Here is a 24675-nt window from a genome sequence, read left to right as displayed (position 1 = left end):
CTATTTCCTGAAAGGAGTTTTGTGAATGTCAGTCATCATCTACCGCTTTATCCTCTACCAGAGGGTCGCGGGGGGTGCTGTGCCAATCTCAGCTACATCGGGCGATAGGCGGGGTACACCCTGGACAGTTCGCCAGTCCATCGCAGGGCCACACACAGATAGAGACAAACAACCATTCACTCTCACACTCACTCCTATGGTCAATTTGGAGTGTCCAATTTACCTATCCCCACATTGCATGTTTTTGGACTGTGGGAGGAAGCCGGAGTACCCGGAGAGAACCCACGCACACACGGGGAGAACATGCAAACTCCATGCAGGAAGGCCCTTGTTCCAACCGGGGCTCGAACCCGGGTCTTCTCGCTGCAAGGCGAGAGTGCTAACCACTACACCACCGTGTGGCCCGAGTTTTGTGAATGTATTCTTAAATTTCCTGAAATAAAGGTATAATCCCTTCCTGAAAGTTTATGAAAATATGATTTACAATCAAGCAAAACGCAATATGGAAGTGATTCAGTTCTCAGGGCGTCACTGCCGACACAGCATACTCGACTCCTTGGTCGTTTCTCAAAACCCAAGTATGCAAGTATGTACGACTGGAGTACATACTCGCTAAGTACGGGAGTACACAAGTACGGAGAAGTACGGACAATTATGGATATTGAGAAGCGGCCCTTATCTTTGTCAAGTCATCATGTTCGTGCTATTCGTTCGATCTGCACGCTATGCCAATCAGCGTGCAGATCGCAGCTCAAGGTCCCGCCTTTTACAGTAACCTCTGGATCCTATTGGCTATGTGCTTTTATAACAACCACCGACCCCAGACTATAAAGACGGGGTAAACACGGAAGTGAACAGAAATCTACGCATTACCAGAAGCAGAAAAGTTCATTTTCCCTGCGAGTGAAACAGAAAACAAAAAAATGGTCTGATTGATCATAAAAGGTAGGTTTTATTGATATTTAAATGCGTATTGTTATTTTGGTGGATTCAATTTGTAGTTTACCACGCCAGTGTCGATGCGAAATGTGAGCTTTTCTTTCTTTCCAACTGTCATTGCATTGTTTACAACTAATTGTGTACGTTTATACGGTATACTTCTACTTCATTACATACGAGGTGCAAATGTTCTGAATAAATCCAATAACAAAATCAACAGTGAATTATTGGTTAATCTACCAAGCAGGTTAGACATTGGTTTAAGATACAGAATCCCCACACCAATACACTGAATGTACTAATTGGCCATTCTGTATAAACGTGTGCAACCTGATAAACTGCATTGCATGACCCTATAAGACCTGTTATTGGAACACACCTTAGTCTGCATCTTGAGATGTTTTTGTTTTCTACCCTAGCCGGCTCCTACGTGGCGAGGAAGATCCGGACTGCTGTGTCTGGGGAGCAACCAGAGGAGCCAATTACCACACCATGCAGTGCTAAAGGTAAGCTTAAGACTTTATGTTGAATATTAACATAGTGCTATGTTCCTGGATGTAATTTTTGCTGCGTGACCTCTCACATTATTGTTCTTATCTTACCAGGTCATTGTGTCATGAGGATTAGGATGATTCAAAGCAAAGGGACTGTGTATGAAGGCTTGTGGAGTATTATACTCCACGTCACTGATTTATTTGTGTGTTTCTTCTTTTCTTAGCTCAAAAGAAGGCGCTACGCAGGTCCTGAAAAAGCGCCCCAGCAGCTGCACTGATGCCAGAATCGGAGGAAGGAGACAGTGGACCTGCAAGGTCAGGGATGTCCTCAGAGATGGATGTGGCCCCTGTGGTATGTGGCCCCTGAGGTTAAAGACTGGACACTGAGAAGTGTGGTCAATTCACTGGAAGATTTTCGTTTGTCATCTTTGTACATTTGCAATACATGGAAAGAGTGCATTCTCTATACAGAGACCTATACTTAAGTACAATGTTCAACATTCTTTTTTGTCCAAACAGAGTGAGCAAACACTCTCTCTGTTAAACTGCAATTGTTCTAGTAATCTCCAATAAGTGCCAGTGCTGCAATCAGTGTCCAGCTCCTTATGATATACCTTAAACCCTAATTCACAGCAGATATTTGACTTGCCATGGAAAATACACAAATGCAAATAATAACAGTTTATTCTCTGTTTTGTGTGACAAAATGCACATTATTATAGGGTACTATAAATGCTGATATTTTGTGTTATGTATATGGTTAGTCATATTTCCTGTGAAAAAAGGCTGTTAATCCATTTGTGTACTGCAGGTTTTTGAAGGCCGGCTCACAAACCTCTCTCCAGGGGCTGAGCAGGCCTGATGTTCATGCTGTTGTATCAATAAATGGGATAAAATTACCACTGGCTCAATGTTTTTAAATTCTTGCAATGAGTAATGTTTATTTAACAATCATAACGTAAGTACTTGTCAGTATATGAACAAGCAAATAAATTCAATTATATTTGTTTGTTCATCTGTGTTCCATGGGGAGACTGCAATTGCATTGTATGTCATTTTTTTTGATACCCTATGATAGGAGAAGGTCGGCTGAGCTTTCCTGTCCACAGGTTTTTTGTTTTGTTTTTGTTTTTTAAACCCTAAAGCTCCTTTTTTTTTTTGTGGTGTTTCGTTTTTGTAAACCTAATTTATTTCCACTGTACACAAGTAGAGTTTTGACTAGAGTATTTAGAAATATTCACGCTTCCGGAGAAGTGTACATTTGATCCTTAATTCATTATAAACCGTTCTAAATCTATATGTTGGATTATAATACAAACAGAAAAGCAGAGGAAGAAGTTTGAAACACTGTACAAGTAAAGGGTTTCTCGGACAAGGAACCTTTTCCTACACGGAGCGTGTATCATGACGAACACAACACGACCGTTGCACACGTGAGCACATATGAAGAAGGATTTTAACCGACTGCAGCTCCCAATTAATTATATAAGAAAGTTTTCTATTACGTGGTACAAAAAGCGCTAACAGAGGAAAACTATGTCAGGAGTGAGTTTGGGATATTTCAGAAAGCGCGGCCACTTCCTCTCCGTGATATATTATGTGACGTACTTCCGGCGTTCACCGGATGTTGCCATGGAACGTTGAAGCGCTTGTTAAGAACAAAACCAGATTCAGTGAAATGTGTTTATGGAAGCCGTTGAAGGCGTTTGCGAGAAATTAGCTATTTTATTTCATTTTCGATCTCATTATCAAGCTAATTCATAACCTAAGGTAAGCGTTACATCTGATAAATTGAGCTAGTATCCTTTATGTTGTAGCATGAGCGTGGTTAGCTGTGTCGTCTTCGCTAGCTAATTTGGTTTCCACTTTGTTTGTGTGGAAGTGTTTAGATAATTAACCTCTACATTAATCGCAAGTTTTTGTTGAATGACTTTGCAGAAAAAAAAACCATAAGATGAGTGTCCTGTTTTGAGTATGCCGTGGGTTGTTTAAACATCAGCTTCAGTGACAAAAGGGATGTGGTGGATGCTAGTTTGGGATTTTTTTGGTTAACTCCAAGTTGGTCATTCACAAACACCAGAGCACGAGTATCTCTCATCATGGTGTGAGGTTCAGCACTGGGTATCAATTTTATGCAGGATTAAACTTGTGTTTCTTGCAGTGCCTTACTAAATCGTGGACCATGATGGAGCGAAGGAGAGCCTTAACTATTCCCTTTAGTGTAAACAAGGATAACTTGGTATGTGTTCCCCATGTAGTCCAAGTATTTACTTTGCATGGCCCATATTTTTCATTTACAATTAGTAAGCTGTGGTATTTTTGTCTCCAACTCTGCTCACATAAAACGGTGATGTTTGCTTTGTAGTTGTCTCCATATATCTACTTATAGAAATTGGCCTGACAATTGTGGTCTATTTTGTTAATCACTAGATAAAAAACAGTAAACGTAGTTGTTACCCCAGTCCAGCTAGACCATCTTCCAAAACATAAATTATTTCAACATAAAGGAAGTCACATTATAAATATATTTGTTTTTGCTCTAGTTTCACATCTGTGAAAAAAATATCTTTTTGCTGATAGATATAATTAATTTCACACATACGGTGCATGGAAACTAACCAGCCTGTGAATTTTAGATGGAAAATCCACTCAAAATCCCCATGACATGTCTTTCACCTGAGTGTGGGAAGTTAGACAGACAGGTACAGCAACATTTTGTACTTTGGCTTGACCTTATTAACAGTATGTGATAGTAATCGTGGCCATTCTCAATTATTAGTCTGTCACGCCTGGTTTCATTTTCTTTGACAGGTTTCCTGGACTGCTTTTACGGGCTGCAAACGCCAACGTCATGATTCACAGCATAAAAATGGATCTGTGCTGTTTGATCACGCAGCGATGATTTCTTTGGAAATTAATAGGTATGTTTTAACTTCAGGTTGCTTTTAACTAAGTGCAGACTGAAATATCTTGTCATTGTTCTGTACATTATTATATCTTAAAGTAACATACACTCTTTCCTACACTCTAACAAGATGGGGTACTCGCCTGGAAATCTGAAAATAATTTCTTCAGTTATATCATGGTTAAGTCATTCTGCTAAACATATTGGTGTATAAAAGTTTATCATCCTCCCTAAGTTCTGTCTTACTCTGACATAAGATATTCAAATGTGATACCACCATTACCCTTTCTTTCAAGATTGTCAGGCATGTGTTCAGACAGACAGACATACAACTTTATTAATCCCTTTGGGTGGTTCCCTCGGGGAAATTAACAAGCTTGTGTGAATGTTATAGCCTTTGCCAAGTATTGTGTTTTTGCATTTTTTGTTTTATTTCATTGTAGAGCCTCAGTTTGTGCATGCCCCCCGTTGAGTTCACTCTTCCCCGACACTCTTCCTCTCTCACACACACATGCAGAAATTCATGCAATTATTATTTTAAGGGCCCAATTACTTCTGTACATTTGGACAGCCTAACCACAGTGTTTTCCCTAACCATAACCATAACTAATTAATGTCTAATCCTAACCGTAACCTAACCACAATTCAAATATTTGCTGTGAAATTAACAACCTCCTCAGAATGTCCAGTAGTTCAAGAGGTCAGTGTTCATGCCAGAAAAGGTCCTAAATTGTATCAAATACAAGAACACTTCTGCACTTCTATCACTTTGCTTTCAGGTACCATGGCCAAGCTTATCATGGCTGTACATGCAGCTTATCTTTACCAATTGACCCCTCCCATCTGACCTGCAATGAAACATGAGCTCAAAGACAGAATGACTTGCCAGGGCATGGCATTTAGCAGAGGACATGATCTAGTAATATTGTGAATACACATTTTGTCTTTTGTCTTGTAGGAGGAAGCCCCGTTTGGTCCTGACAGACGTCCTCAAAACAGAGCAGGGAAAGATGCACTTGGAAAGGATAAAACGGAGTTGTATCTTGGAAAAAGGAGGACAAATGTCAATACGAAAAGCGAGAGGGCAGTGCAAAAAGGAGTCTCTGATCTGCAGAGGGACACGGTCTGGTCAGAGAGATGCCAACAAGGATAACAGCACAAGTGTAACTCCTAAACGCAATCAGAGGTCCACATCTTCAACCCCACAAAGGTAGGAAGGCGCTGTTAACAGCAATGTTTCCCCTACAGAAGTGGTACACCACTCCTGCTAGGTTATAAAGTACACTTTTTTGTCAAGTTGAACATACCAGTGATTCTCTCGTAACAGATTTTTCTATCTTTGCTGCAACTGTGGTCAGTTGTAATTTGTCTGGCTGTAATGTGTGGTAAATTGTAATGTTAAGTAGTCTCCTGCTTTGTGACATTGCAAATGGACCTGCTAAGGCAAAAAGATGCAAGACAAATCATTTGTCTAACAATTAAAGTTTTTATCATTCTATACATTATTAACATAAAAAACTAGGGAGCAGCCTGGATAATTTCTTGATGCGGTGCTTTATCCCCACATCCAAGTAATGATATTTATGAGTCTCTATAAGTGGTAATAGACAGGTGCGTGCTGGCTACAGTTTTGCATCATTCGTCATCACAACGTCCTGTTTGGGTGGTTTTGTGTCGGTCTTAAAAGTCTTTTGGCCGAAAACCGAAAATGCCTTTTTTGACAATTTTCGGCAGATGTGTTTTAGTGGCCGGGTTTTTGGTGCATTCCTATAAAAACTGGAAAAACATTCCAAAGTACGTGTATATTTTGTCACTGCATTTATTACTTCGCCTCACAGAGTTGGAGTGAAGTATTGTTTTTGGCGGCTTGCTTGCAACAAATATGAGCAACAAAGACTGACAGAGACTTGTTAGAATTTGTGATAGACACAAGAATTTGACTCTGACGTGTATTCAAACACAACCTTCTGTTTTGGAGTCAGACGCACTACCGTTGCGCCACAGAGTCTGTTAAGCAGATTTTGAACTATAGTTTCCTCACTTTTTAATTTGCTTGCAAACACCTATAGGTCCATCATCAGAAGAGAGCCCTGTTACATTGTCACACTGGTATCACATTTGATTTTATTTTTTTGAATTTTGAGTTAAGGAAGTGACTCTTCCTGGCCAAGAAAATTCAAATTCCTGACACATGGTCGCATAAAACTTTTTCCACACACCTCCATCACTTAAACAACTAGAATGGCTCGCAGTAGAGTTCAGAGCTCAGCCATGGCCCATACTACACGCTTCTGACTGATCTTTCTAAAATGTTATTTAAACCAAACCATCAGTTGGGAAATCAAATCCTCCTTGGGGGAGTTTGTTAATTAGCTGTCACAACATGGCAGCCAATTTGCTCTTGCGGAACTTGATCACCTATTGCATTCCTGAAATCGATTTTTTAAAAAGGTTTTGATATTTCAGGCAACCTATCAACCCTTTTTAATGGATGTAAATGTCATAAAGTTTAAAGTGGATGCCACTTCCACCTGTGGCCGCTGCATGGTGCAGCTTTACTCCAAGGGCCTCCTTCTAGCATCTCTGCAATAACACATAAATCCCATTTTGCAACAGCTTCATAGGCACAGGGAGACACACAGCCTCAAACACCTGATAGTGAATAATGAGTCAGAAAATTGATCCAATTTGCATGAAAACCTTCTTGGGTCTGTCCTTTTTTTTTTCAATGATTTGCAAAGACAAACTTAACAGACTATACTCCAAGGGCTGGGATAGTAGGGTTGTTTTTCCTGAAAAATTAAAATGGATAGTTGCAATAGCAGGAGGAGGTGTTCTGTATTAGGGTCATTTCATATATTGATTTTTAGTTAGTTTCAGTGGAAATGGCACTTTAATGGCATTTGGCTCAGCCAGCTGCATCCTTGGCTCTCTGTATTTTCCAGGCAGAAAACTTGATTTTATTTGGAAAAACACAGCACAAAAGATTTCACAGCTTGAGATTCTGTTTCAAAAATGTTTCTGCATTTATGAGTCATTTTGGGGGTTTTGCAGTTAAGTACAGCTTGACAATATAAGTGTCCTGGGAATCGAGTGTCATACTTCTACATGTGGTTTTGCTAAAAATTTAAATAATATGTGTAGCCTAATCATAAAAAGGTGTCGTTTGTCTCCTGTCCTCAGGTCGAGACTCAGGAGGAGGTTACAAAACGATGATGAGGAAGAGGAGAAGGAAGACGGCCAAGAAATCCAGGAGGTGATAATAGGCAAGACGAATGGAGCAGACTACAAATTTGCTGAAGTTGTAGGTGCGTTAACATATCAAGAATTCATATTTATCTCTGAATTTTATTTATGTAATGTTAATCACATATATTGAACTTAGCTCGGTTTTTCTGATGTAGAAGGCTATAGCCTTGAATCAGTCATTGGTTTTATTCCCTTGAAAGCATCAACCTTCCCTTTTTTCACTTTCCCCTTAGTTTGCTGAGGAGTTTCTCTCTTGTGTCCTTTAATTTGGAGGGGTTTATTGATTCCCTGGCCTTGTATCCAAACTGAATAAACATAGTTCTGCTTGACTTTAAAGTACCTGGGTGTAAAGGCTAGTGACATCTAATGGGGGGACTGCAGATTTTAACAAATGATGGACTCCTCCAGTTGCACCTTGCGGGCGTATGTGGCAATTTTGTAGATCTTTTAGTGGCATGGCCCTGAATCTAGAAGTTCCTTATTGCCAATGCAGGTGATGCAGACCTGCGGTGCTCAGGCTTTGACAGAGGTGCCATTCACCCTGTTGCTACATCCTACATTGTGCCGTTTTAAATGTGTAGAAAACAAAAGATGACACAGTATTACAATTTAACCATATGTCTTTCATTTCGTGTCTTGCCTTGAGGACATGAATTGCAGTCACATATGTGTCTTTCAGTGTCCAATAGCAGGTTGATCGTTGTTTCTTTGTCTAATGTCAGACTGTGGGTTGTCAGTGAGCTGGGAGCCTGTGGAGAGCTCAGGAGGTTGTGAAGAATTCCCCCCAGCAAGCATCAAGGACAAGTGGACTGATCCGGAAAACGAAGTACAACACAGTTTGGTGAGTAACAGTAGTAACACGTTCAGAGGAAAGACTTGAACACTCAAAACCTACCCAAGGATAATAAACCTTAAATAAACATAACCCAGTTCCACAGGAGACAGGAAACAAAAGCCCATATGTACCTTCTTATGTAAATCGGAAGCACATTTTAAATGTTTAAATGGACTCTTTGTGCTCTTTTCTTGACAGCCACATTAACAGTGGCCAGTTTTAATCCCAGTCCCCTTTCTTTGTGGAATTTGCATGTTCTCTCTGTGGGGTTTCTCCAATTTCTCTGCTGGATAGAATTCATGCTGATTGTAGTTAGGTGGATTGGAGATAGTCCTAAGATATAGCAGACAGGTGCAAAGAGCTTATTGCATCTACACAGCTACAGCTTCAGGAACACATTGTTATACTGAGAAACCCAGAGAAAGTTTTGTGTAGCTGATAGGCTCCATCAGCCTTTTGTGAATATTGAATGTAATGGGCATGGTCTATATTTAAAACTTATACATTACAGCTTTCAAACCCAAAAGCCATTTTTCAGAAATTAGAGAACGTCCTGTAACCTTTAATTCTTCCTTTGTCTCTGGGCAGCGGTCCCCAACCTTTTTTGTACCACAGACCATTATTATTATTATTATTATTATTATTATTAATATTATATAATGTATATTAACATTATAATATACTGATCTCAACAAAGCCGCAACATTCCAGTGGCAGAAATTCAACCAGTTGTGGATGCTGCCCGCTGACCAAAGGGCAAATGTGAATACCTGCCTGTTAACTGCGCAGCAGCCGGTAACGGAGGACCCAGATGACGGGCCAGGAGACGGGTGCTGAGTCAACATGACTTTAATCCAGAACAGCTCAGTCAAAGAAATGATAATTGAAAAAAAATAAAATACAATATAGTAAAAAAATTTACAAAAAATTAAAATTACACTAATATAGAGTAAGTATCAGGGGTAAGTAGGAAAGTGAGTGGACATTTAGGACGAGGAGTTAAATATCCGAACAGCAGTGGGGATGAAGGACTTTCGGTAGCGCTCCGTCCTACACTGAGGGCGCCGCTGAAGGAGCTGCCAAGCCCCTCCACAGTCGGGTGCAGTGGGTGGAGTGTGATCAATGGATCAAAGGAGGACAGTCTGGATAACGTTCTCCTCTGTCCCACCTCCTCCACCGATTCCAGCAAGCGGCCCAGAACAGAGCCGGCCTTCCTGACCAGCCTGTTCAGTTTCTTTCTGTCCCGGTCCGTGCTGCCCGCTCCCCAGCAAACCACAGCATAGTGGATGGCAGAGGCCACCACAGAGTCATCCTCAGGAGGTGGAGGCGACTTTGACCCTTTTTGTACAGGGCGTCGATGTGATGGTCCAGTTCAGTTTATTGTTGAGGTGAACACCCAGGTACTTGAAGTTATCCAGCAGCTCAATGTCCGAGCCCTGGATGCTCACCGGTGGGTGTGGGGGGGTCTTTTTCCGGAAGTCGATCTCCATCTCCCTCGTCTTTCAGGTGTTCAAGCACAAGAAGTTGCTCTCACACCAGTCCACAAGTCCTTGATGACCGACCTGTACTCCAGCTCGTCCCCCTCAGACACACAGCCAACAATGGCTCAGTCATCGGAGAACTTCTGGAGGTGACAGCTGCTGGAGTTTTAGGTGTAGTCCGAGGTGTAGAGGGAGAAGAGGAACGTTGAGAGGGGGTGGGGTGTTGGAGTGAGGTGTTTTGGAGGTGAGGACGGTTGGTGGATGGTGGCTGTGGCCGCTGGAGAGCAGGCGTGTGGAGAGGGGAGGGGGGCCCTGATCAAATCGGTTGAAGTATTGATTCAGTTCAGTGGCCCATCGCTGGTCCCCCCCTGACTCTGGCTCCACTCTGTCCATGACCTGTGATGTTCTTCAGGCCTCTCCACACATCCCTACGTCCTGCTCTGCCCCATCTGCTCCTCCAGTTTCCTCTTGTAGACGTCCTTAGCCTTTCTGATCTTCTGCTTGAGCTCCCGCTGGACTTCTTTCAGCTCCTCTCTGCTCCCTGAAGCAAACACCCTCTTCTTCTTGTTCAGCAGGACTTGAAGTTGAGGGGTCACCCATGGCTTAGTGTTGGCAAAGCACCGCACCCTGTGGGTTGGTGCGACGTTCTCCTCACAGAATTTTATTGTTGTGTTTGAGACAACAATGTTTCACATTGACGTGTGACCGAGGCAAGCATCTTGACATGCGTCAAGAGTGAGTCATAGACATATGTGGCGGAGAGAATCCGGTAATTTTCCAATATAAAACATCGTTCAGAATCGGATAATAAATAAAATAGAAATAATGTAAGTTATGTATTCTTTCTGTGCGGCCCAGTACCAATTGACCCACGGACTGGTAGCGGTCCGCGGCCAGGGGGTTGGGGACCACTGCTCTAGAATATAGCTCTCTGTATTCTATGGGGTATCTGTCTGAATTGTCTGGTTAACACACATACAAAAAAAGATGTGCTGACTGTATTTTGTCCCAACAGAAAAGAAAAAGAAAGGAAGAAGAGTCTCAGCTTAATGGCACAGTCAGCCCTAAACGCCATCGAACGAGTGTGCTTCGACTCACTGGAGAAGACATGGGGGACAGAGGACAGGTCCCTGCACCAATTTGCCCAGAGGACAGCACAGAAGACGAATATTTTGACAACGGGGACCGTAGTATTGTACAATTCACTGTGGGTGGAGATGATACCACACAAGTTCTGGTTCCTGTCATCCATCCTAATTTGCAGTCTGGAAACTCGGCTGGCCAGGAGAGCATAGTCAGGACAAGCAGTTCTTCTGAACCAAGTGAGTACACAAACACAGGAACAATGATAATTTTGTAATAAGAAACCCCCAGAAAACATCTGATTTGAAAACAAATCACCCTGGGTCAGCCATTATTTCTGAAAGTGCCTTGAAATAACTTACTTATAATAAATGATAAATGTATCTGCTACTTTACTAAGTTTTGTGGTATAAGAGAGTTTAATACTTTATACTGGCTTTAGCTTTCTACTCTGTAATTTGGGCTGGGTATTGACAAACATTTTGATACAGTATCGATATCTGAACATTGATACCATTTCCTGAACAATATTTTTTTGATACCATCTTTATTTAATGCATTTTAACAAAAAATGACACATTAGGGTAAATAAAATGTCTTCATTTCTTTTAGTTGGCCTGTTTGTCTTCTTGCAGTCAAACACGAAACAACTTTCTGCTGTCACATTTATTTGGTGATCCTCTCGACATACCCTCAATCATTGAACAAGCACCAACCTAACTTAAGTTGTAATTTCGTGCATGTCTCGAGACTGCCAATCATGAGAAGTGTTGGATCTTGATCAAACTGCACGCTTATTGGCTCACTGATGCTAATGAGATAAACTAATTTGAGATGGAATGACACATTTTCAATATTAGAGGAAGGATACAGAGGAAGCTTGATACCCAGCCCTATCCATAATCTGTAGACCCTGAATGATAATGGGTGTTTTCAACTGAAATACATTAGTAATACATGCATCTTTTAAGTGTACTCTGACTGTCACGCAGATGGTTGTATCCTTTATTAGATGACGGCAAAGGAGGGGGAGGGGGAAAGTGTGATGTGTCTGTTATTGGCACGCTACTGTCATGTGTATGTGCGTGCCCACAGACACACAAGCTGCATTACAAATTATGAGTATAGCAAAACAACATTAATTAGTATATATGCTTTTTGTGAAGGTTATTTGCTTAAATAACGAGTTAACTTTGACAGCCCTATTTTAAACTTTTACTAGGATACTTTTAAGGACAATGGGAGCTCATGAAAGCAGTTGGTCAGGGCTTTCATTTACCAACACAAGAAAGCAAATGAACAAACATGTTTTCCTTCAATCATGTTACATAACAAATATCACAGTGTCTACAACATAAGAAATTTTGCCTGTGCATGACGTGAGACAGAACTGTCAAGCAACGTGGAGGAGCAGAAAGAACAAATGCCCACATGTTTCCTTGTGCTTTAAAATGTCCTAACATTTTTATTCTTCACCTTTTAACCTTATTACCTCTTTTAAAATAACAGAGCACATTACACTTCCCTTGTGCACAAATGTGTTTGGGATTGTACATGTTTTAGGCTAATTTCTGGGTTAAAAGTTTATTCTTTTATTTCAGTTGTGCTATCCAGTGATGATGAGGAGGGCAGCAGCGCCCTTCAACACTGCAGTCCACAGATCCATTCACTTGTCACTGTGGGGGACACAGCAAGGCAGGAACAAACATCCCAGCAGGCCTTGATCGAACCAGATGATTCTGTTTTACAGGACATGGAGGTTGGCAGAATGTACTATGTTGTACAGTATTTGGATCTTAGAATCATGAGAAAACAACTATGTACATGTTTTCTAAACTGAGCTGAGTTCGTGCCCAGATCACAAAAGGCATTACTGGGGCAAAATGCTGGTGCTTAAGGTTTTTTGTCAGCACAGGAATCCCGTTACCATTTACCAATTGAGAGAAACAAATAAAAATCCTGCCTGCCCGTGTAACAGTCGCTTTGTTTGTATCTGACTCACCATTATTAGAGTTTAACATTAGAATTTTATATGATGAAAATAAATAGAATAAAAATCAAAAGTCTTAGAATATAATCAATTAAATGCAGTTTTACGATCATATTGTCTTGAGTAGGTTAAGTTGTTGTGACGATGAATTGATGTCATTGTAACAAGATCTTTTTTTAAGTTTGAGTTAAAAAAAAATAGCATTTACAAAATGTAATTTTCTGTTCTGCCACTTGATGGCACCATAGTTAGAAATGTCTGATTCTAGCACTTGCACTTGTGGTTGTACATTTCTGTATTAAATCTAGGGAAAAGATGTATAACTAGTGTGATAGTGGGTTAGAACACATTTCTTACTTGTAGGTGTCATTGTAGTCATGCCTACGCCTGTATGAGTTTGTGATAAAACAACCGTGATTACTCATTTGATACAAATCATTTATGTGTGTTATAGGTGGTACGTGTCGTTGTAGAGGAACTTCCTGTGCCACTTCCTCCCATACAGAGTGTCGACGACCCCTGCATGGCTGTAGCCTTCTCCAGTATCTACTGTGGAGGTTACGATGGGAAGGCAAATGGAGATATCCTGGTAACCATACAAAGCCACAGACATGCATTTTGTTCATCACATCAGGGTTTTGTATTATTGTTTCAGGACATGAATTGCGACACATGTTTTTCTGTTCTACAGATGGGTGACGAAAACATCATCATCCCACTGAAAGGTAATGCTGTGCTTCAGTAACGTATGTATAGTCAATGAAGTGACCAACCTGTGACCTTTGTGTGGATTTTATAAACACAAGAATTGACCCAAGAGGAACCAATGTCTTCTTGTTTGGATCATGTTGTCTGTGCACCGTCACACCGTCAGCCCCACAGCTTGGTTGTCTATTTTGGCGGATAGGTGTGTGTATATATATATATGTGTGTGTGTGTGTGTACATACATACATGTATGTATGTATGTATGTATATATATATGTATGTGTGTGTATATATGTGTATGTATGTGTATATATGTATATATATGTGTGTGTGTATATATGTATGTGTGTGTGTATGTATGTATATATGTATGTGTGTGTATATATGTGTATATATGTATGTATATACATGTATGTGTATATATATATGTGTGTGTGTGTGTATATATGTGTGTGTGTGTGTATATATGTGTATATATGTGTATATGTATGTATGTACATATGTTTATATGTGTATATATGTATGTATGTATATATACAGTATGTATATGTACAGTATGTACCGCTACTGCCATAATGCGCAGGGAATTCAACATTGCGTGTTTTATTGCCTATACTTGCACTAAGGGGGACCACGAAAAAAGGACTGAGTATTCTTTTTCCACACTTTGGTGACTGGTAGGGCCTCCAGAGTCCCAAATATAAGTATTAAAATGATTAAAAAGTTGATTTTGCATAATATGTCCCCTTTAAGGTTTTCTGTGATTACAAGAAGGGAAATCACTTGATTAATCACTCACTAATCAACAGATGATACACACATACATTGTTTTATTAATTCAGTCTGATTTTATATCTGTTTGACCTCCTTCTGTTTGTTCATTCACGTTTGAAAAATAATGTTTGTGGGATGTAGGCTGATTGGTTTGGGGGCCTCTCAAGCCCTAGTTTGGCATTGGGCTGGGTTAAAAAAAACGATATTCCTCTCCTATTGATCTTCATTTGGAATATCTGCTTTCGATTGATACATTGATTTTTCTAATATCTGCCATTTCCTCTGTCCTTGACACAAATCTCAGGAGACTATTGTGGTCATGCAATAATTGCTAGGATAGTCCCACCTGACTGCAAACTGTTACAGAGAAGCTAACAGCTGGTTCTGCAGATGTGTATGTTACTTTGTTACCAATGGTGTAGAACCAGAAAAACACACCACTTTTCATAAATAAAAAGTGTATTTGACCCTTTTGACCAGTTTTTAATGTAGTAATGTTTTTAATGATGTGATAGGTCAGAGAGATCTAAGTTTTGTACCACTTGCAGCATTCTGAAAATCTCTTTCATAACCAAGCAGCTGTAGTTGAAATATCTCTAAATGATTTAATATTAAATCAAATCACAAACTTGTGAATGGTAATCAACTGGAGTCAGGAAATCGTTAGGAATACCCAGCCTTATTTTTGTGTCTGCAGTGGGGCCACTGGAAATAAGCCTAAATCTGCAGGAGGGAAAGTTATTAAACTGCTTTTACTTTTGGGATCAATTAACATGGCAAATGTGAGGCATTATTTTTAGCCCGCCCCATGCAAAGAAGTACAATAAGTGTTAATCATTGCAAACAATGTGAGTTGCTAAACTGACTTGGACCTCTTGTCTCCACAGACATTAGTGAACAGGTGGATGTGATGTTAACCATAGAACGTAAAGCTTTGAGGAGATACAGTGTTTGGGAGGAGCCAGATATGGAGATACGGGAGTTTTGCTTAAAGGAAAACAAGGAGCCGTCCCCTCCTGCTGTCCTTCTGTTATGTGTATCAGACACTGCTGCAGCTACTGTACGGCGTGACCTTTGCAAACTGCGTGTCAAACAAGGTGCAACCATTGAAACTGGTAAGGTTACTGGAATACTCCCACTGTGAATTTACCATCTGTAAATGCTTTTTGGCCATGTGACATTTTGGCTGCCTTCATTCTAACTCTTATTGTCTGTGTTTTTGTGACAAAACAGTATGAGTGACAGAACTAAGATGCGTAACGGTGTATAATGAACATGGTCAAATCAAAGCAGACACAAGTGTCTGTGTTTAAGGGAGACACTTTAGACTTTTTACCAGATGTTTCTGCTACATACTGTATTTCTGATTTAATTATTTTGTGTTGTGTCACATTTTCCTCAAGGTAAATCTGCATGGTACATGATATTAATGTTGTGTTTTTCTTATCTTATTTTAATAGGCAAGGCCAGCCCCTTCATCCTGCTGACTCTGAGGTATCCCCTAGAGGGGATGGAGGGGGCTTTATTGCGCTCCCTCCTGGACATTGACTGTCTTAATGGTCTGACTCATGATCACTCTCTTTCAACCCTTGATTCAGACAGATTTAGTTGTAGGGAGGGCATCCACAATCCCATTCTTTCTCTGGATGATAGCATAGAACTGATTCAAAGAACTGGACTGGACTCACACCTCCTGTGTCTGCTGGGCCTTGAGACCACTGGCCCTCTTCTTGATGCAGACCAGGACAATTCATCTGCTGACAGAGACAAAAAAGAATTTTCACAGACTGACGAAGAGGAAAACAAGACACCACACGACTTGGTGGAGGTTGAGCCACAGAAGACGAGACAAGAAGAGACGGTCCCACAGCTGGACACAGCAGCAGAGCAAGACACAGGGACACAACTCAAACCAGAGGAGGAGCAGAAAGGACAAGAGCCAGAACAGCCTCCTGAGGTAAATGGGTTCCAAACTTGCTCGCTTTCCACCCTTGAAGAGGATGCATCTGTTCATAGTCGTGACTGCTGTATTATTCTGTTATTTTTTTAGCTGTATTTGATTAACTTACAGTTCCAAAAGAGTAAAACTGTTCAAATTCACTCAAAAAAAGAGCAAAGTCTAATATGGTGTAAACAATGAAACATTTCTCTTCCTACCATCTTCTGTTAATCTTATTCCTTCTTCTCAGATTTATTTTATGTCCCCTTCGGAGCCACTGGTCTATGTGCTCTGCCAAACTTAAATGATTACAAGGTGCATGTTGCTCTCATGATCTTAATTTCCTCCTCACAGAATAAAAAGGAGGAACCCACCCCTGTATACACACTGTGCCATTGTAGAACCAAGGGATCATACTCCGTGTCAATGTGTAAACCAGACTCCAGATGGACTAAATATAAACATCAGGGTCTGGCTCACAGGCAAGTAACCTACATAATCCCATATGCAGATTCTCATGCCCTGGTCCACCAGGGATTTACATTATTTTGCTGTGAGCATATACTCTTAATATACACTACATTGGATAGCATATATTCTTTAAATTAGCATATATATATATCTATATATATATATGTATATATTTATATATCTATATATATGTGTGTGTGTGTGTGTGTGTGTGTATATATATATATACATAGATGTATGTATATGTGTGTATATATATATATATATATATACATAGATGTATGTATATGTGTATATATGTATGTATATGTATGTGTGTGTATGTATATATATATATATATATATATACACTTAAATTTATAAGGTTTATAGTCTATTTTGTCAGTGCAGATAATCTGATTTAGACCTCTACGCTGATTGTAAGCCAGCTAGCTTTTATTTTATTCCTCCCTTATTAAGGTTGATCCAGTTTCCTCCACCTCCACTGAAAGGAGGAATAACAGTAACAATGGAAGACCTGCAGTGCCTCGACAGTGGGCAGTTCCTCAATGATGTTATCATTGACTTTTACCTCAAGTAAGTGACACATTTTCAAACAGAATGCTTCAGATGTATTAAAATTGCGTAGATTAAACCAGATCATGTCATTCTCTTATTGAAACAGATATCTCCTTCACAATGTGTCTGCTGATGTGGCCAAACGCTGCCACATCTTCAGCAGCTTCTTCTACAAACAGCTGACGCGCAGGGACAACGCCAGTGAAGGCGGCACCAGCGAATCGTATGTAACAATGCATCACTTAAAATAGCTCCCAGAAATCAAAATTGAGGCTTTCAATCCTTATACAGTTTAATTTTCTTAGGTTATGTGACACAGACACACTGCTTAGACCATATACAATTAACTTTTTTATTAACTATAAAACAAAAGTGAAATCAAGAATCATTACAATAAGGAAAAACACATGATTTCAAATTAGCGGTTTTATTTTGCTTTTAACCAAACAGTATAGCAATGTAGTAGTGAAGTTTCTTTATTTCTGTTGAGTACATATGTACTATCCTGTATGCACAGCATTTGCATTTGTAGTTTAAAACCATGGTTCTTAAACTGTGGTACATGTACCAGCAGTGGTACACAAGCTTCCTCTGGTGGTACTTGGAGGAAAATCAGAAACAGTCTTTGAATTTTGACCTGAGTGTGTAGAAATTGAAACTATAGAATAAAATAAATGAATTGAATAATAATAATTAGAGTCACCTTATCTCTGACTCCATCTTAATCTAATTTCACTATACCAGTGTCTGAAGTATATGTGAGGAAGAGGATAATGACGAGAGAGCAAATTACCTAACTGGGGATAATTTTGCCTCCTGTGCTCTGCCAATTTACACCACTGGATTTTAACATTGACGATAATGGTGTTACTTCGAGAGCTCAATATTTTCTTAGGCGGTACTTGGTATAAAAACTTTGAGAACCACTGGTTTAAAACATGGATAATTTCAGTAGATTTATAGGTTCACATCCCTTTTAAAGGAGCAACACAATACATAGATTTGGCACAACTTCTCTCCGGTGTTCACAAAGGTGTGAGTCTAAGACTTGATGTCTGAAACCCAAGATCACTATCTTTATTTTTGTGGTAGTTGTCAGAGGCAGAGGCGGCACCAACGGGTGAAAACCTGGACACGCCATGTGGACATCTTCAAAAAGGACTTTCTCATTGTCCCTGTCAATCAGGAGTAAGTTTGTGAATTTGTGAAGAGTTTTTTTTTTCCTGTCATGTTGTATAATATATTGTTTCATATTATTTTTTAGGGCTCATTGGTATTTAGCTGTGATTTGCTTTCCGGGCCTTGATAAGCCAACAGTGGAGGCCTGGCCTGGTACAGAGTCAGATGGGACAGATACATCGGTAGATCAGGATGAGACTCAAATATCGAAAAGTCCAGATCACAGCACCGAGACACCACCTATATTAAACCACAGTGACACTGCGGCCACAGAGACAGGTAAGTTTGTTTATATGCTATCTTTGTCAAAATGTCTCTTTTAATAATAATTGTTGTGTACATTTGAAACAGTACTCTGATTAATGTTGTGATCATAGCAGTGATGGGGAAGCTGAACGTTGTGGTTATGTTCATGTTTTAGAAAAAACTAAAGACGAAGTCACCAAAGCCCCACCACCTGGCCCAGTGGTAAGAAACCTTACACATAAGTTTTCAAAAATTGTCTTAATTTGTTTGTCCAAATTTGCTCAACCTGCGATTTTCTTTCTTTGTAGAAGTGCACACAGAAAACGTACCAGAAAAATACTGTTTGCAAGAGGTCAGTTTTGGTCAAAATATATTTCTGTTCTGTGTCCTTTTTTTAATATTCTTAAACAGTTGTCTTCTAAATAATTCCAGGTTATTCTGCAACTGATGCGGGTCACACAATGTGCTATGTTGAGTAAAATAAGCCATGGACAGACAGCAAACTCTTTTGGCGTCAGTCTCTATTTAATTTCTGACAGAAAGTGCATGAAATAAACAAAATACACCAGTCCGACACATGTGGAGCCACTAAATAAACTAAATTAACAAAATAACTTTACATGTGACACGAAAACATAATCAAATATGGGGAAACATACAGCTAAAAACTAAAGTTCCATGTGTCTTTTGGATAAAACAAAGATATATATTTTAACATGTATGTATAATATGCAGATTATATAAGCATTTTAACCACTCTTAAATATAGTTATTTCATAAGCTAGAAACTTCAAGAAATTTTATGTGATGGATTGCAGTCAACACCTGAAATCAGCCCTTCAGTGTATTTGATTCATATCATTGGCAAATAGCATCTGCTGTGTGACTTGTGGAGAAAAAGCATTGCTCCAATATCCTAATGTTGACTTTGGACTTAAGCATTGAATAACGGATTTACTTCTCTCTGTAGGCCGTGCATTCTCATCATGGATTCCCTCAAAATTTCTCTTCATGAGCGAGTCTTTAAACTCTTACGAGAGTACGTATGACACGTTTCATTCCTCATGTCTGTGGTTGTATTTTTGGTTTTACTATAGCAATAAGTGTTTAAGATGAGATATTTATCTTTCAGGTACTTGCAGTCAGAATGGGAGGTGCGTCAGTGCTCAACAAGGGAGTTTGGTCCCGATCAAATGAAAAGTTCACACTGCCAAGTTCCCCTTCAGGACAACAGCAGCGACTGTGGCCTTTACCTGCTGCAGTATGTAGAAAGTTTTTTGAAGGTAAAGAACTGTCACCATCTCTTGGGCTCAGTCCCAATTTCCATCCCCATAGACTCACAGACTTTGAGGTGCACTCATGCTTAGTCAATGAGGGATGAGGGCTCCCTCATTGTGAAATTGTCTAGTGTGTGAGGGCCACCTTGTGGCCATTTTGAGCATTTTTTTAGTCACGTTCTGTGTGTCAGAATTTTTGCAGACTTAGGGCGCTTTTCCACTGTTACAGTTCCAGTACCAGTTAATTAAAAAGATTTATTCACAGAATCGTTCAGTACTTTCTGTGTGACCGGAGCACAGGCTCCATCTGACACAGTCACTGAGCTGAAATACAGCAGCAGGGGTTGTGATGTGGCTCGTTGCTTGCCATCACCGCTTTCGACTCCCCTTTTCATCGTTGAGATTTTAGACATTTACTTGCTGGAGAACATATGTCTTTAGGAATGGGATTTTTTTACTGATCTACAGTTCAGCATTGTTCGATTTGATTATTTTGTCGGACGTCTCGCTTAATGATGGCATTTTGCTCAAGAGTATTTTTTTTTATAACCCCACTAGTGTGAACATAAACTCATTTCTGTTACATTCCAACCGTTGTCAAACGAGTTCATATACTGCTGACCAATCATATCAGCTCCACATGTTTAGATCTTGTGCCACTTGGCGACATTACCATGCGGCACAAAGGTTGCGATTCCTTTTATGTCAACACAGACAGAGGCAACAGCAACTTCGAGTTAGTAAAGTGAGACTGCTGCAAACAGGTGGGAGTAGGACTGAAAAAGGCATCAAGAAGGACCCATGAAAGCCTCTGAAATGAATCGTTCTGCCACCCCTGCACTACTGGTGTATACACACAAACGCTCCCCCTAGTCAGATTTGACAGTTTTGCTTGACAGAGCTCAAAGAGGCAAAAATCAAACTGAGGGAGAATAATTACATAAACAACAACAAAGATCAACAGAAGGTCATAAGTTATAAACTCACCAAATTTAGATTTTTGGTAACATCAAAGTACAATAATATGGAGTATTGTCACATACTTTTGCTTCATGTATACAGGCACTTGACGCATGTTCAAAAAATGGCCACTGCAATTTTGCATCAGCATCAGCAAAAATTATAGAATTTTTTTTTTAGCACATCCTCATGGCAATAAACTTCATCTTCTTGTCCTTTCAGGACCCTGTGGTTCATTTTGACCTCCCCCTACAACTCCAACGGTGGTTCCCACGGCAACAGGTGCGCAGGAAACGAGATGAAATCAGAGATCTGGTACTTTACCTTTACCGACAGCAGAACATGGACAAGAGGAGATAGATGCAGAAGCAGTTTTATTGCTCAGTGCATCACATTCCTGTAGCCAGTATGAATCACTGCTCATACTAAGCGATGGACACTTCAGCAGTGTGAACTGAACATTTCTTTTAAACTTAGGTTCTTTTGTCATAGGCATCAAAAAACTTGTAAATGTATGATTACCTTTGGCTCCTGTCAGTGGAAATGAAGGCATCAGTTCAGTCAAAATAATAAGCTGTTCATCCAAACCAGAAATACTTCTGAATCCAATTATGTCTGGAAACACAAACGTTAGTACACCCCAAACCTTTTACTGATTGTTTTTATGCTGCAAAACATTTTTATAAAGGCATTATTTGTATTTCATTTTTTATGTAGAATCACACAAGTTGGAAACTAATGATAAAACTTAGTTAGTTTATACGGCAGACATGTAAGCAGATTTAGTTGGATTTACTGTGTTTACTTCACAGACTTTTGTTTGCCTTCCTTTGCATCAGTTAATTTTTACTGGATGAGATAAACATTACATCAATTCAGTCCTGAAAAACACAACCATGGTGTGACAAACTGTACCTGTCAGTGACCTTGAAGAAATCCATTCTAAAGGGTTAAAACCACTGAAGCCTCAGGAACTGGAATCTGTCCCAACATGGAGTGGCTGTGGAATAATTTCCTACTTGTCACCATCATGCCTCACTTCGTTTTCCTATCATCTTCCACACACGTCTACCAATGATTGACAATTCATTTGAATAATTGACTTCTCTTTTGTTGAACTCTGACACTATGTGTCGCTCTTTGTTCATTGTAGATGGTTCAAATCATATTGAGACTACAAAAGTGGCTGGCTACACGCTGTCTTTTTGTTAATGGAATAATATCTGCCACTTTCAGTGTTTGTCTTGACTGAATTAGAGGAGTACCCCTTTATACGTTTGCGGCTGCTATTAGGAAAATTAACTACGACTATAGCTACAGTGTTTCTACTGTCGACTAAGCAAAGTACCTTATTTTAGCACTTTGAGTTCATACATAGGATACACACTTCTGAATTATTTCAATTAAGTTCCAGTCTGAAAAATGTAATTCAAAGGTGGACGTACATTGGCATGTACGTTTTCTTTTGAAACCTATGTTACTGAGACTTAAAAAAATAACACTGACACTAGTAAATATAGCGATCTGTCACTGCTGTTGTCTAAAATCCTCAAGGGAGATGAGTCTTGATAGTCTTGTCGTTATCATTCAAGAAGTTCTTGATTTTTTATATGTTTTTTTTGAAGATGTTGGTGAATGTACAGGAGCAGATTCCAAAATATCTTTGGTTTCAAAACTATTAAAACCTCTAGACCAAATCATAACTAATTTTGTTGTTGTTTTTCCTGGTTTTCCATCTGGAATAACACATGCTTTGTTTAACATCCTGAGTGATGTGGAAGGAGCGACACGACAAAGGCCAACTGGATAATATTTCAGTAAAGTTCTCACTCTTAAACCCTTTTTTTTTATTATAAGATGACGATTAGTTTGGTAACCAAAACAGAGACTAAATGTCTGTGCTTCTAATCAGCTGATTTGATTCCCTTCTCTGTATCAGAAATTTTCTTTGGCTCTTACTCTGCAGAACTCTCTCTTTGGTTACTTTCCATGAATCTGTTTTTGACCGGAGTTGCCAATTTAGAAAAGCCTAATTTGGAAATACTGTTGCATTAGCATTCTTTCCAATACAATCTGTTCATATGGTTATATGATCACCTAAGTGCTGCAGCCATGCAGTGTATACATAAATTGGATTAAATAAATGTACAGGATGTATGTCCTGTTCAGTGTCTGCTTACAGACTTGCTTATGATATACAGTCCTCAAAATGTTAATTGATGATTAATTATGTTGCTATTAACATTCAACTTCCTTAGAGGATAAGTCTTGATAAATGTTTTGATATCTGGATTTTATTTCACCTTGTGCGTATCAGGTGAAAATGTCATGCTGTAGAGCTCGTCTACATGTTGGTGTGTCCTTGGGCAACACACTTAACCCATAATGGGTATGAAAGATGTGTGATAGAAAATGTGCTGTTCATACAGTAGATGTGCTGTATGAATGTGTGAGTGAATGAGTGAATGGCAAAAACTGTCGTGTAAAATAGCTTTGGGTGTTCATCAAGTCTAGAAATGCACTATATAAATACAGACCATCGTTCTAGCAAAACTAATGACATTCTCGTCAACCTCCACTGTTTGGTGCTTTTGTTGCCAATTTGCAAATGCTTGTGGACACACAGAGTATAAAATGTCACTATAAATGCGTCATCTTTGAGATGACGTCAAATCTCTGTTCCTGCCACTGTTATCCCTTCTCACTTACTTCATTCTCTCTCTCTCTTAACATGTACATAATACAGCTACTTAAAGGTAAGAAGATGCAGGTTTCCCTTTTTAAAAACAGGATAAACCTTGTAGGAAGAGTTTAGGGGCAAAGGTCAACTCCAGCCTAAGCTCACAAGTCTCACTGTTGTCAGTACAAATACACACTTAGAGGATTTCAGTTGCCTCGGCTGCTAAACCAGTGCACATTCAGTGTACATTATATTTGGCTGGTAGAGATCTCTGTGTGGGTTTTCTTCAATACAGCTGTGAGCCAGATTATAAAAAGTTTTCTGAGGTGAAGCAATCCTTCAACTGCCATATTTTTTTCCCTTTTTTATTGCAGTAGAACTGGGGGATTATTTTTTTCCACACACTAAGATCACCAGAATGAGTCATAGTGGATGTGAGTGATAACATTTCATGAGATTGGGTTGATTTTTAACACTTATATAGACTCTCCATAACTGAGCAATGAAGAATCAAGCCTTTGCACTGGCATAAAGAGTAAAGTTTTCAACGGCATTGTCCTCCAGTTTGTTTATTTAATTTTTTTATTAGCCTTTTAAGTGCTTATAAATCTATAACCCAGACGATGCATTTACATGTACACATACCTATACATATACATATTTGGAAATAAAAAAAAGTAAATATCATAATAAATGAAAACAGAAATAATAACAATAGTCCTTTGTGATTTGAAAATTGTCTGTAGTTCATGGAGTGATGAAAAAAAGTAAGTTCGTGTTTTGATATAGAATATACTTTATGTTGTGTATGTCAACCATTTCCATCCATCTTTCGTCACATATTTGTATTCTAATTCTCATAATGATTTTCTCCATCTCATACATTTTCACAAGATGTTTCCAGTGTT

General features: G+C 39.4%; 1 protein-coding gene and 1 long non-coding RNA gene across 5 annotated transcripts; both read left to right on the top strand.

Annotated features, from left to right (window-relative positions):
- Positions 1-808: 808 nt before the first annotated feature.
- On the top strand, positions 809-2332 carry LOC131453143 (uncharacterized). The gene is made up of 3 exons (XR_009237892.1): positions 809-945; positions 1359-1445; positions 1658-2332. It is a non-coding gene; the product is annotated as an uncharacterized LOC131453143 (long non-coding RNA).
- A 727-nt stretch (positions 2333-3059) lies between these two features.
- Positions 3060-22790, top strand: senp7 (SUMO specific peptidase 7). Of its 4 annotated transcripts, none has more exons than XM_058622543.1 (23): positions 3060-3203; positions 3595-3672; positions 4070-4135; positions 4245-4354; positions 5297-5548; positions 7522-7646; positions 8325-8428; positions 10919-11225; positions 12588-12745; positions 13431-13565; positions 13668-13701; positions 15345-15572; positions 15918-16414; positions 16751-16878; positions 17327-17443; positions 17532-17648; positions 18518-18613; positions 18690-18883; positions 19026-19072; positions 19159-19202; positions 19821-19889; positions 19983-20133; positions 21310-22790. In XM_058622543.1, the coding sequence occupies exons 2-23, from the start codon at positions 3616-3618 to the stop codon at positions 21445-21447; spliced, it is 3174 nt and encodes a 1057-aa protein (XP_058478526.1). In that variant the 5' UTR covers positions 3060-3203; positions 3595-3615; the 3' UTR covers positions 21448-22790. The 4 variants fall into 4 exon arrangements, with proteins under 4 accessions (XP_058478526.1, XP_058478524.1, XP_058478527.1 ...); XM_058622541.1 differs by having other exon boundaries at positions 8310-8428; XM_058622544.1 differs by lacking the exon at positions 4070-4135 and having other exon boundaries at positions 8310-8428.
- The last annotated feature ends 1885 nt before the right edge of the window (positions 22791-24675 follow it).

This window comes from Solea solea, chromosome 2, assembly GCF_958295425.1.
Source record: "Solea solea chromosome 2, fSolSol10.1, whole genome shotgun sequence".
Lineage (NCBI taxonomy): Eukaryota > Metazoa > Chordata > Actinopteri > Pleuronectiformes > Soleidae > Solea > Solea solea.
The sequence above is the reverse complement of the archived record's forward strand: the minus strand, read 5'-3'. Positions and strand labels throughout refer to the sequence as shown.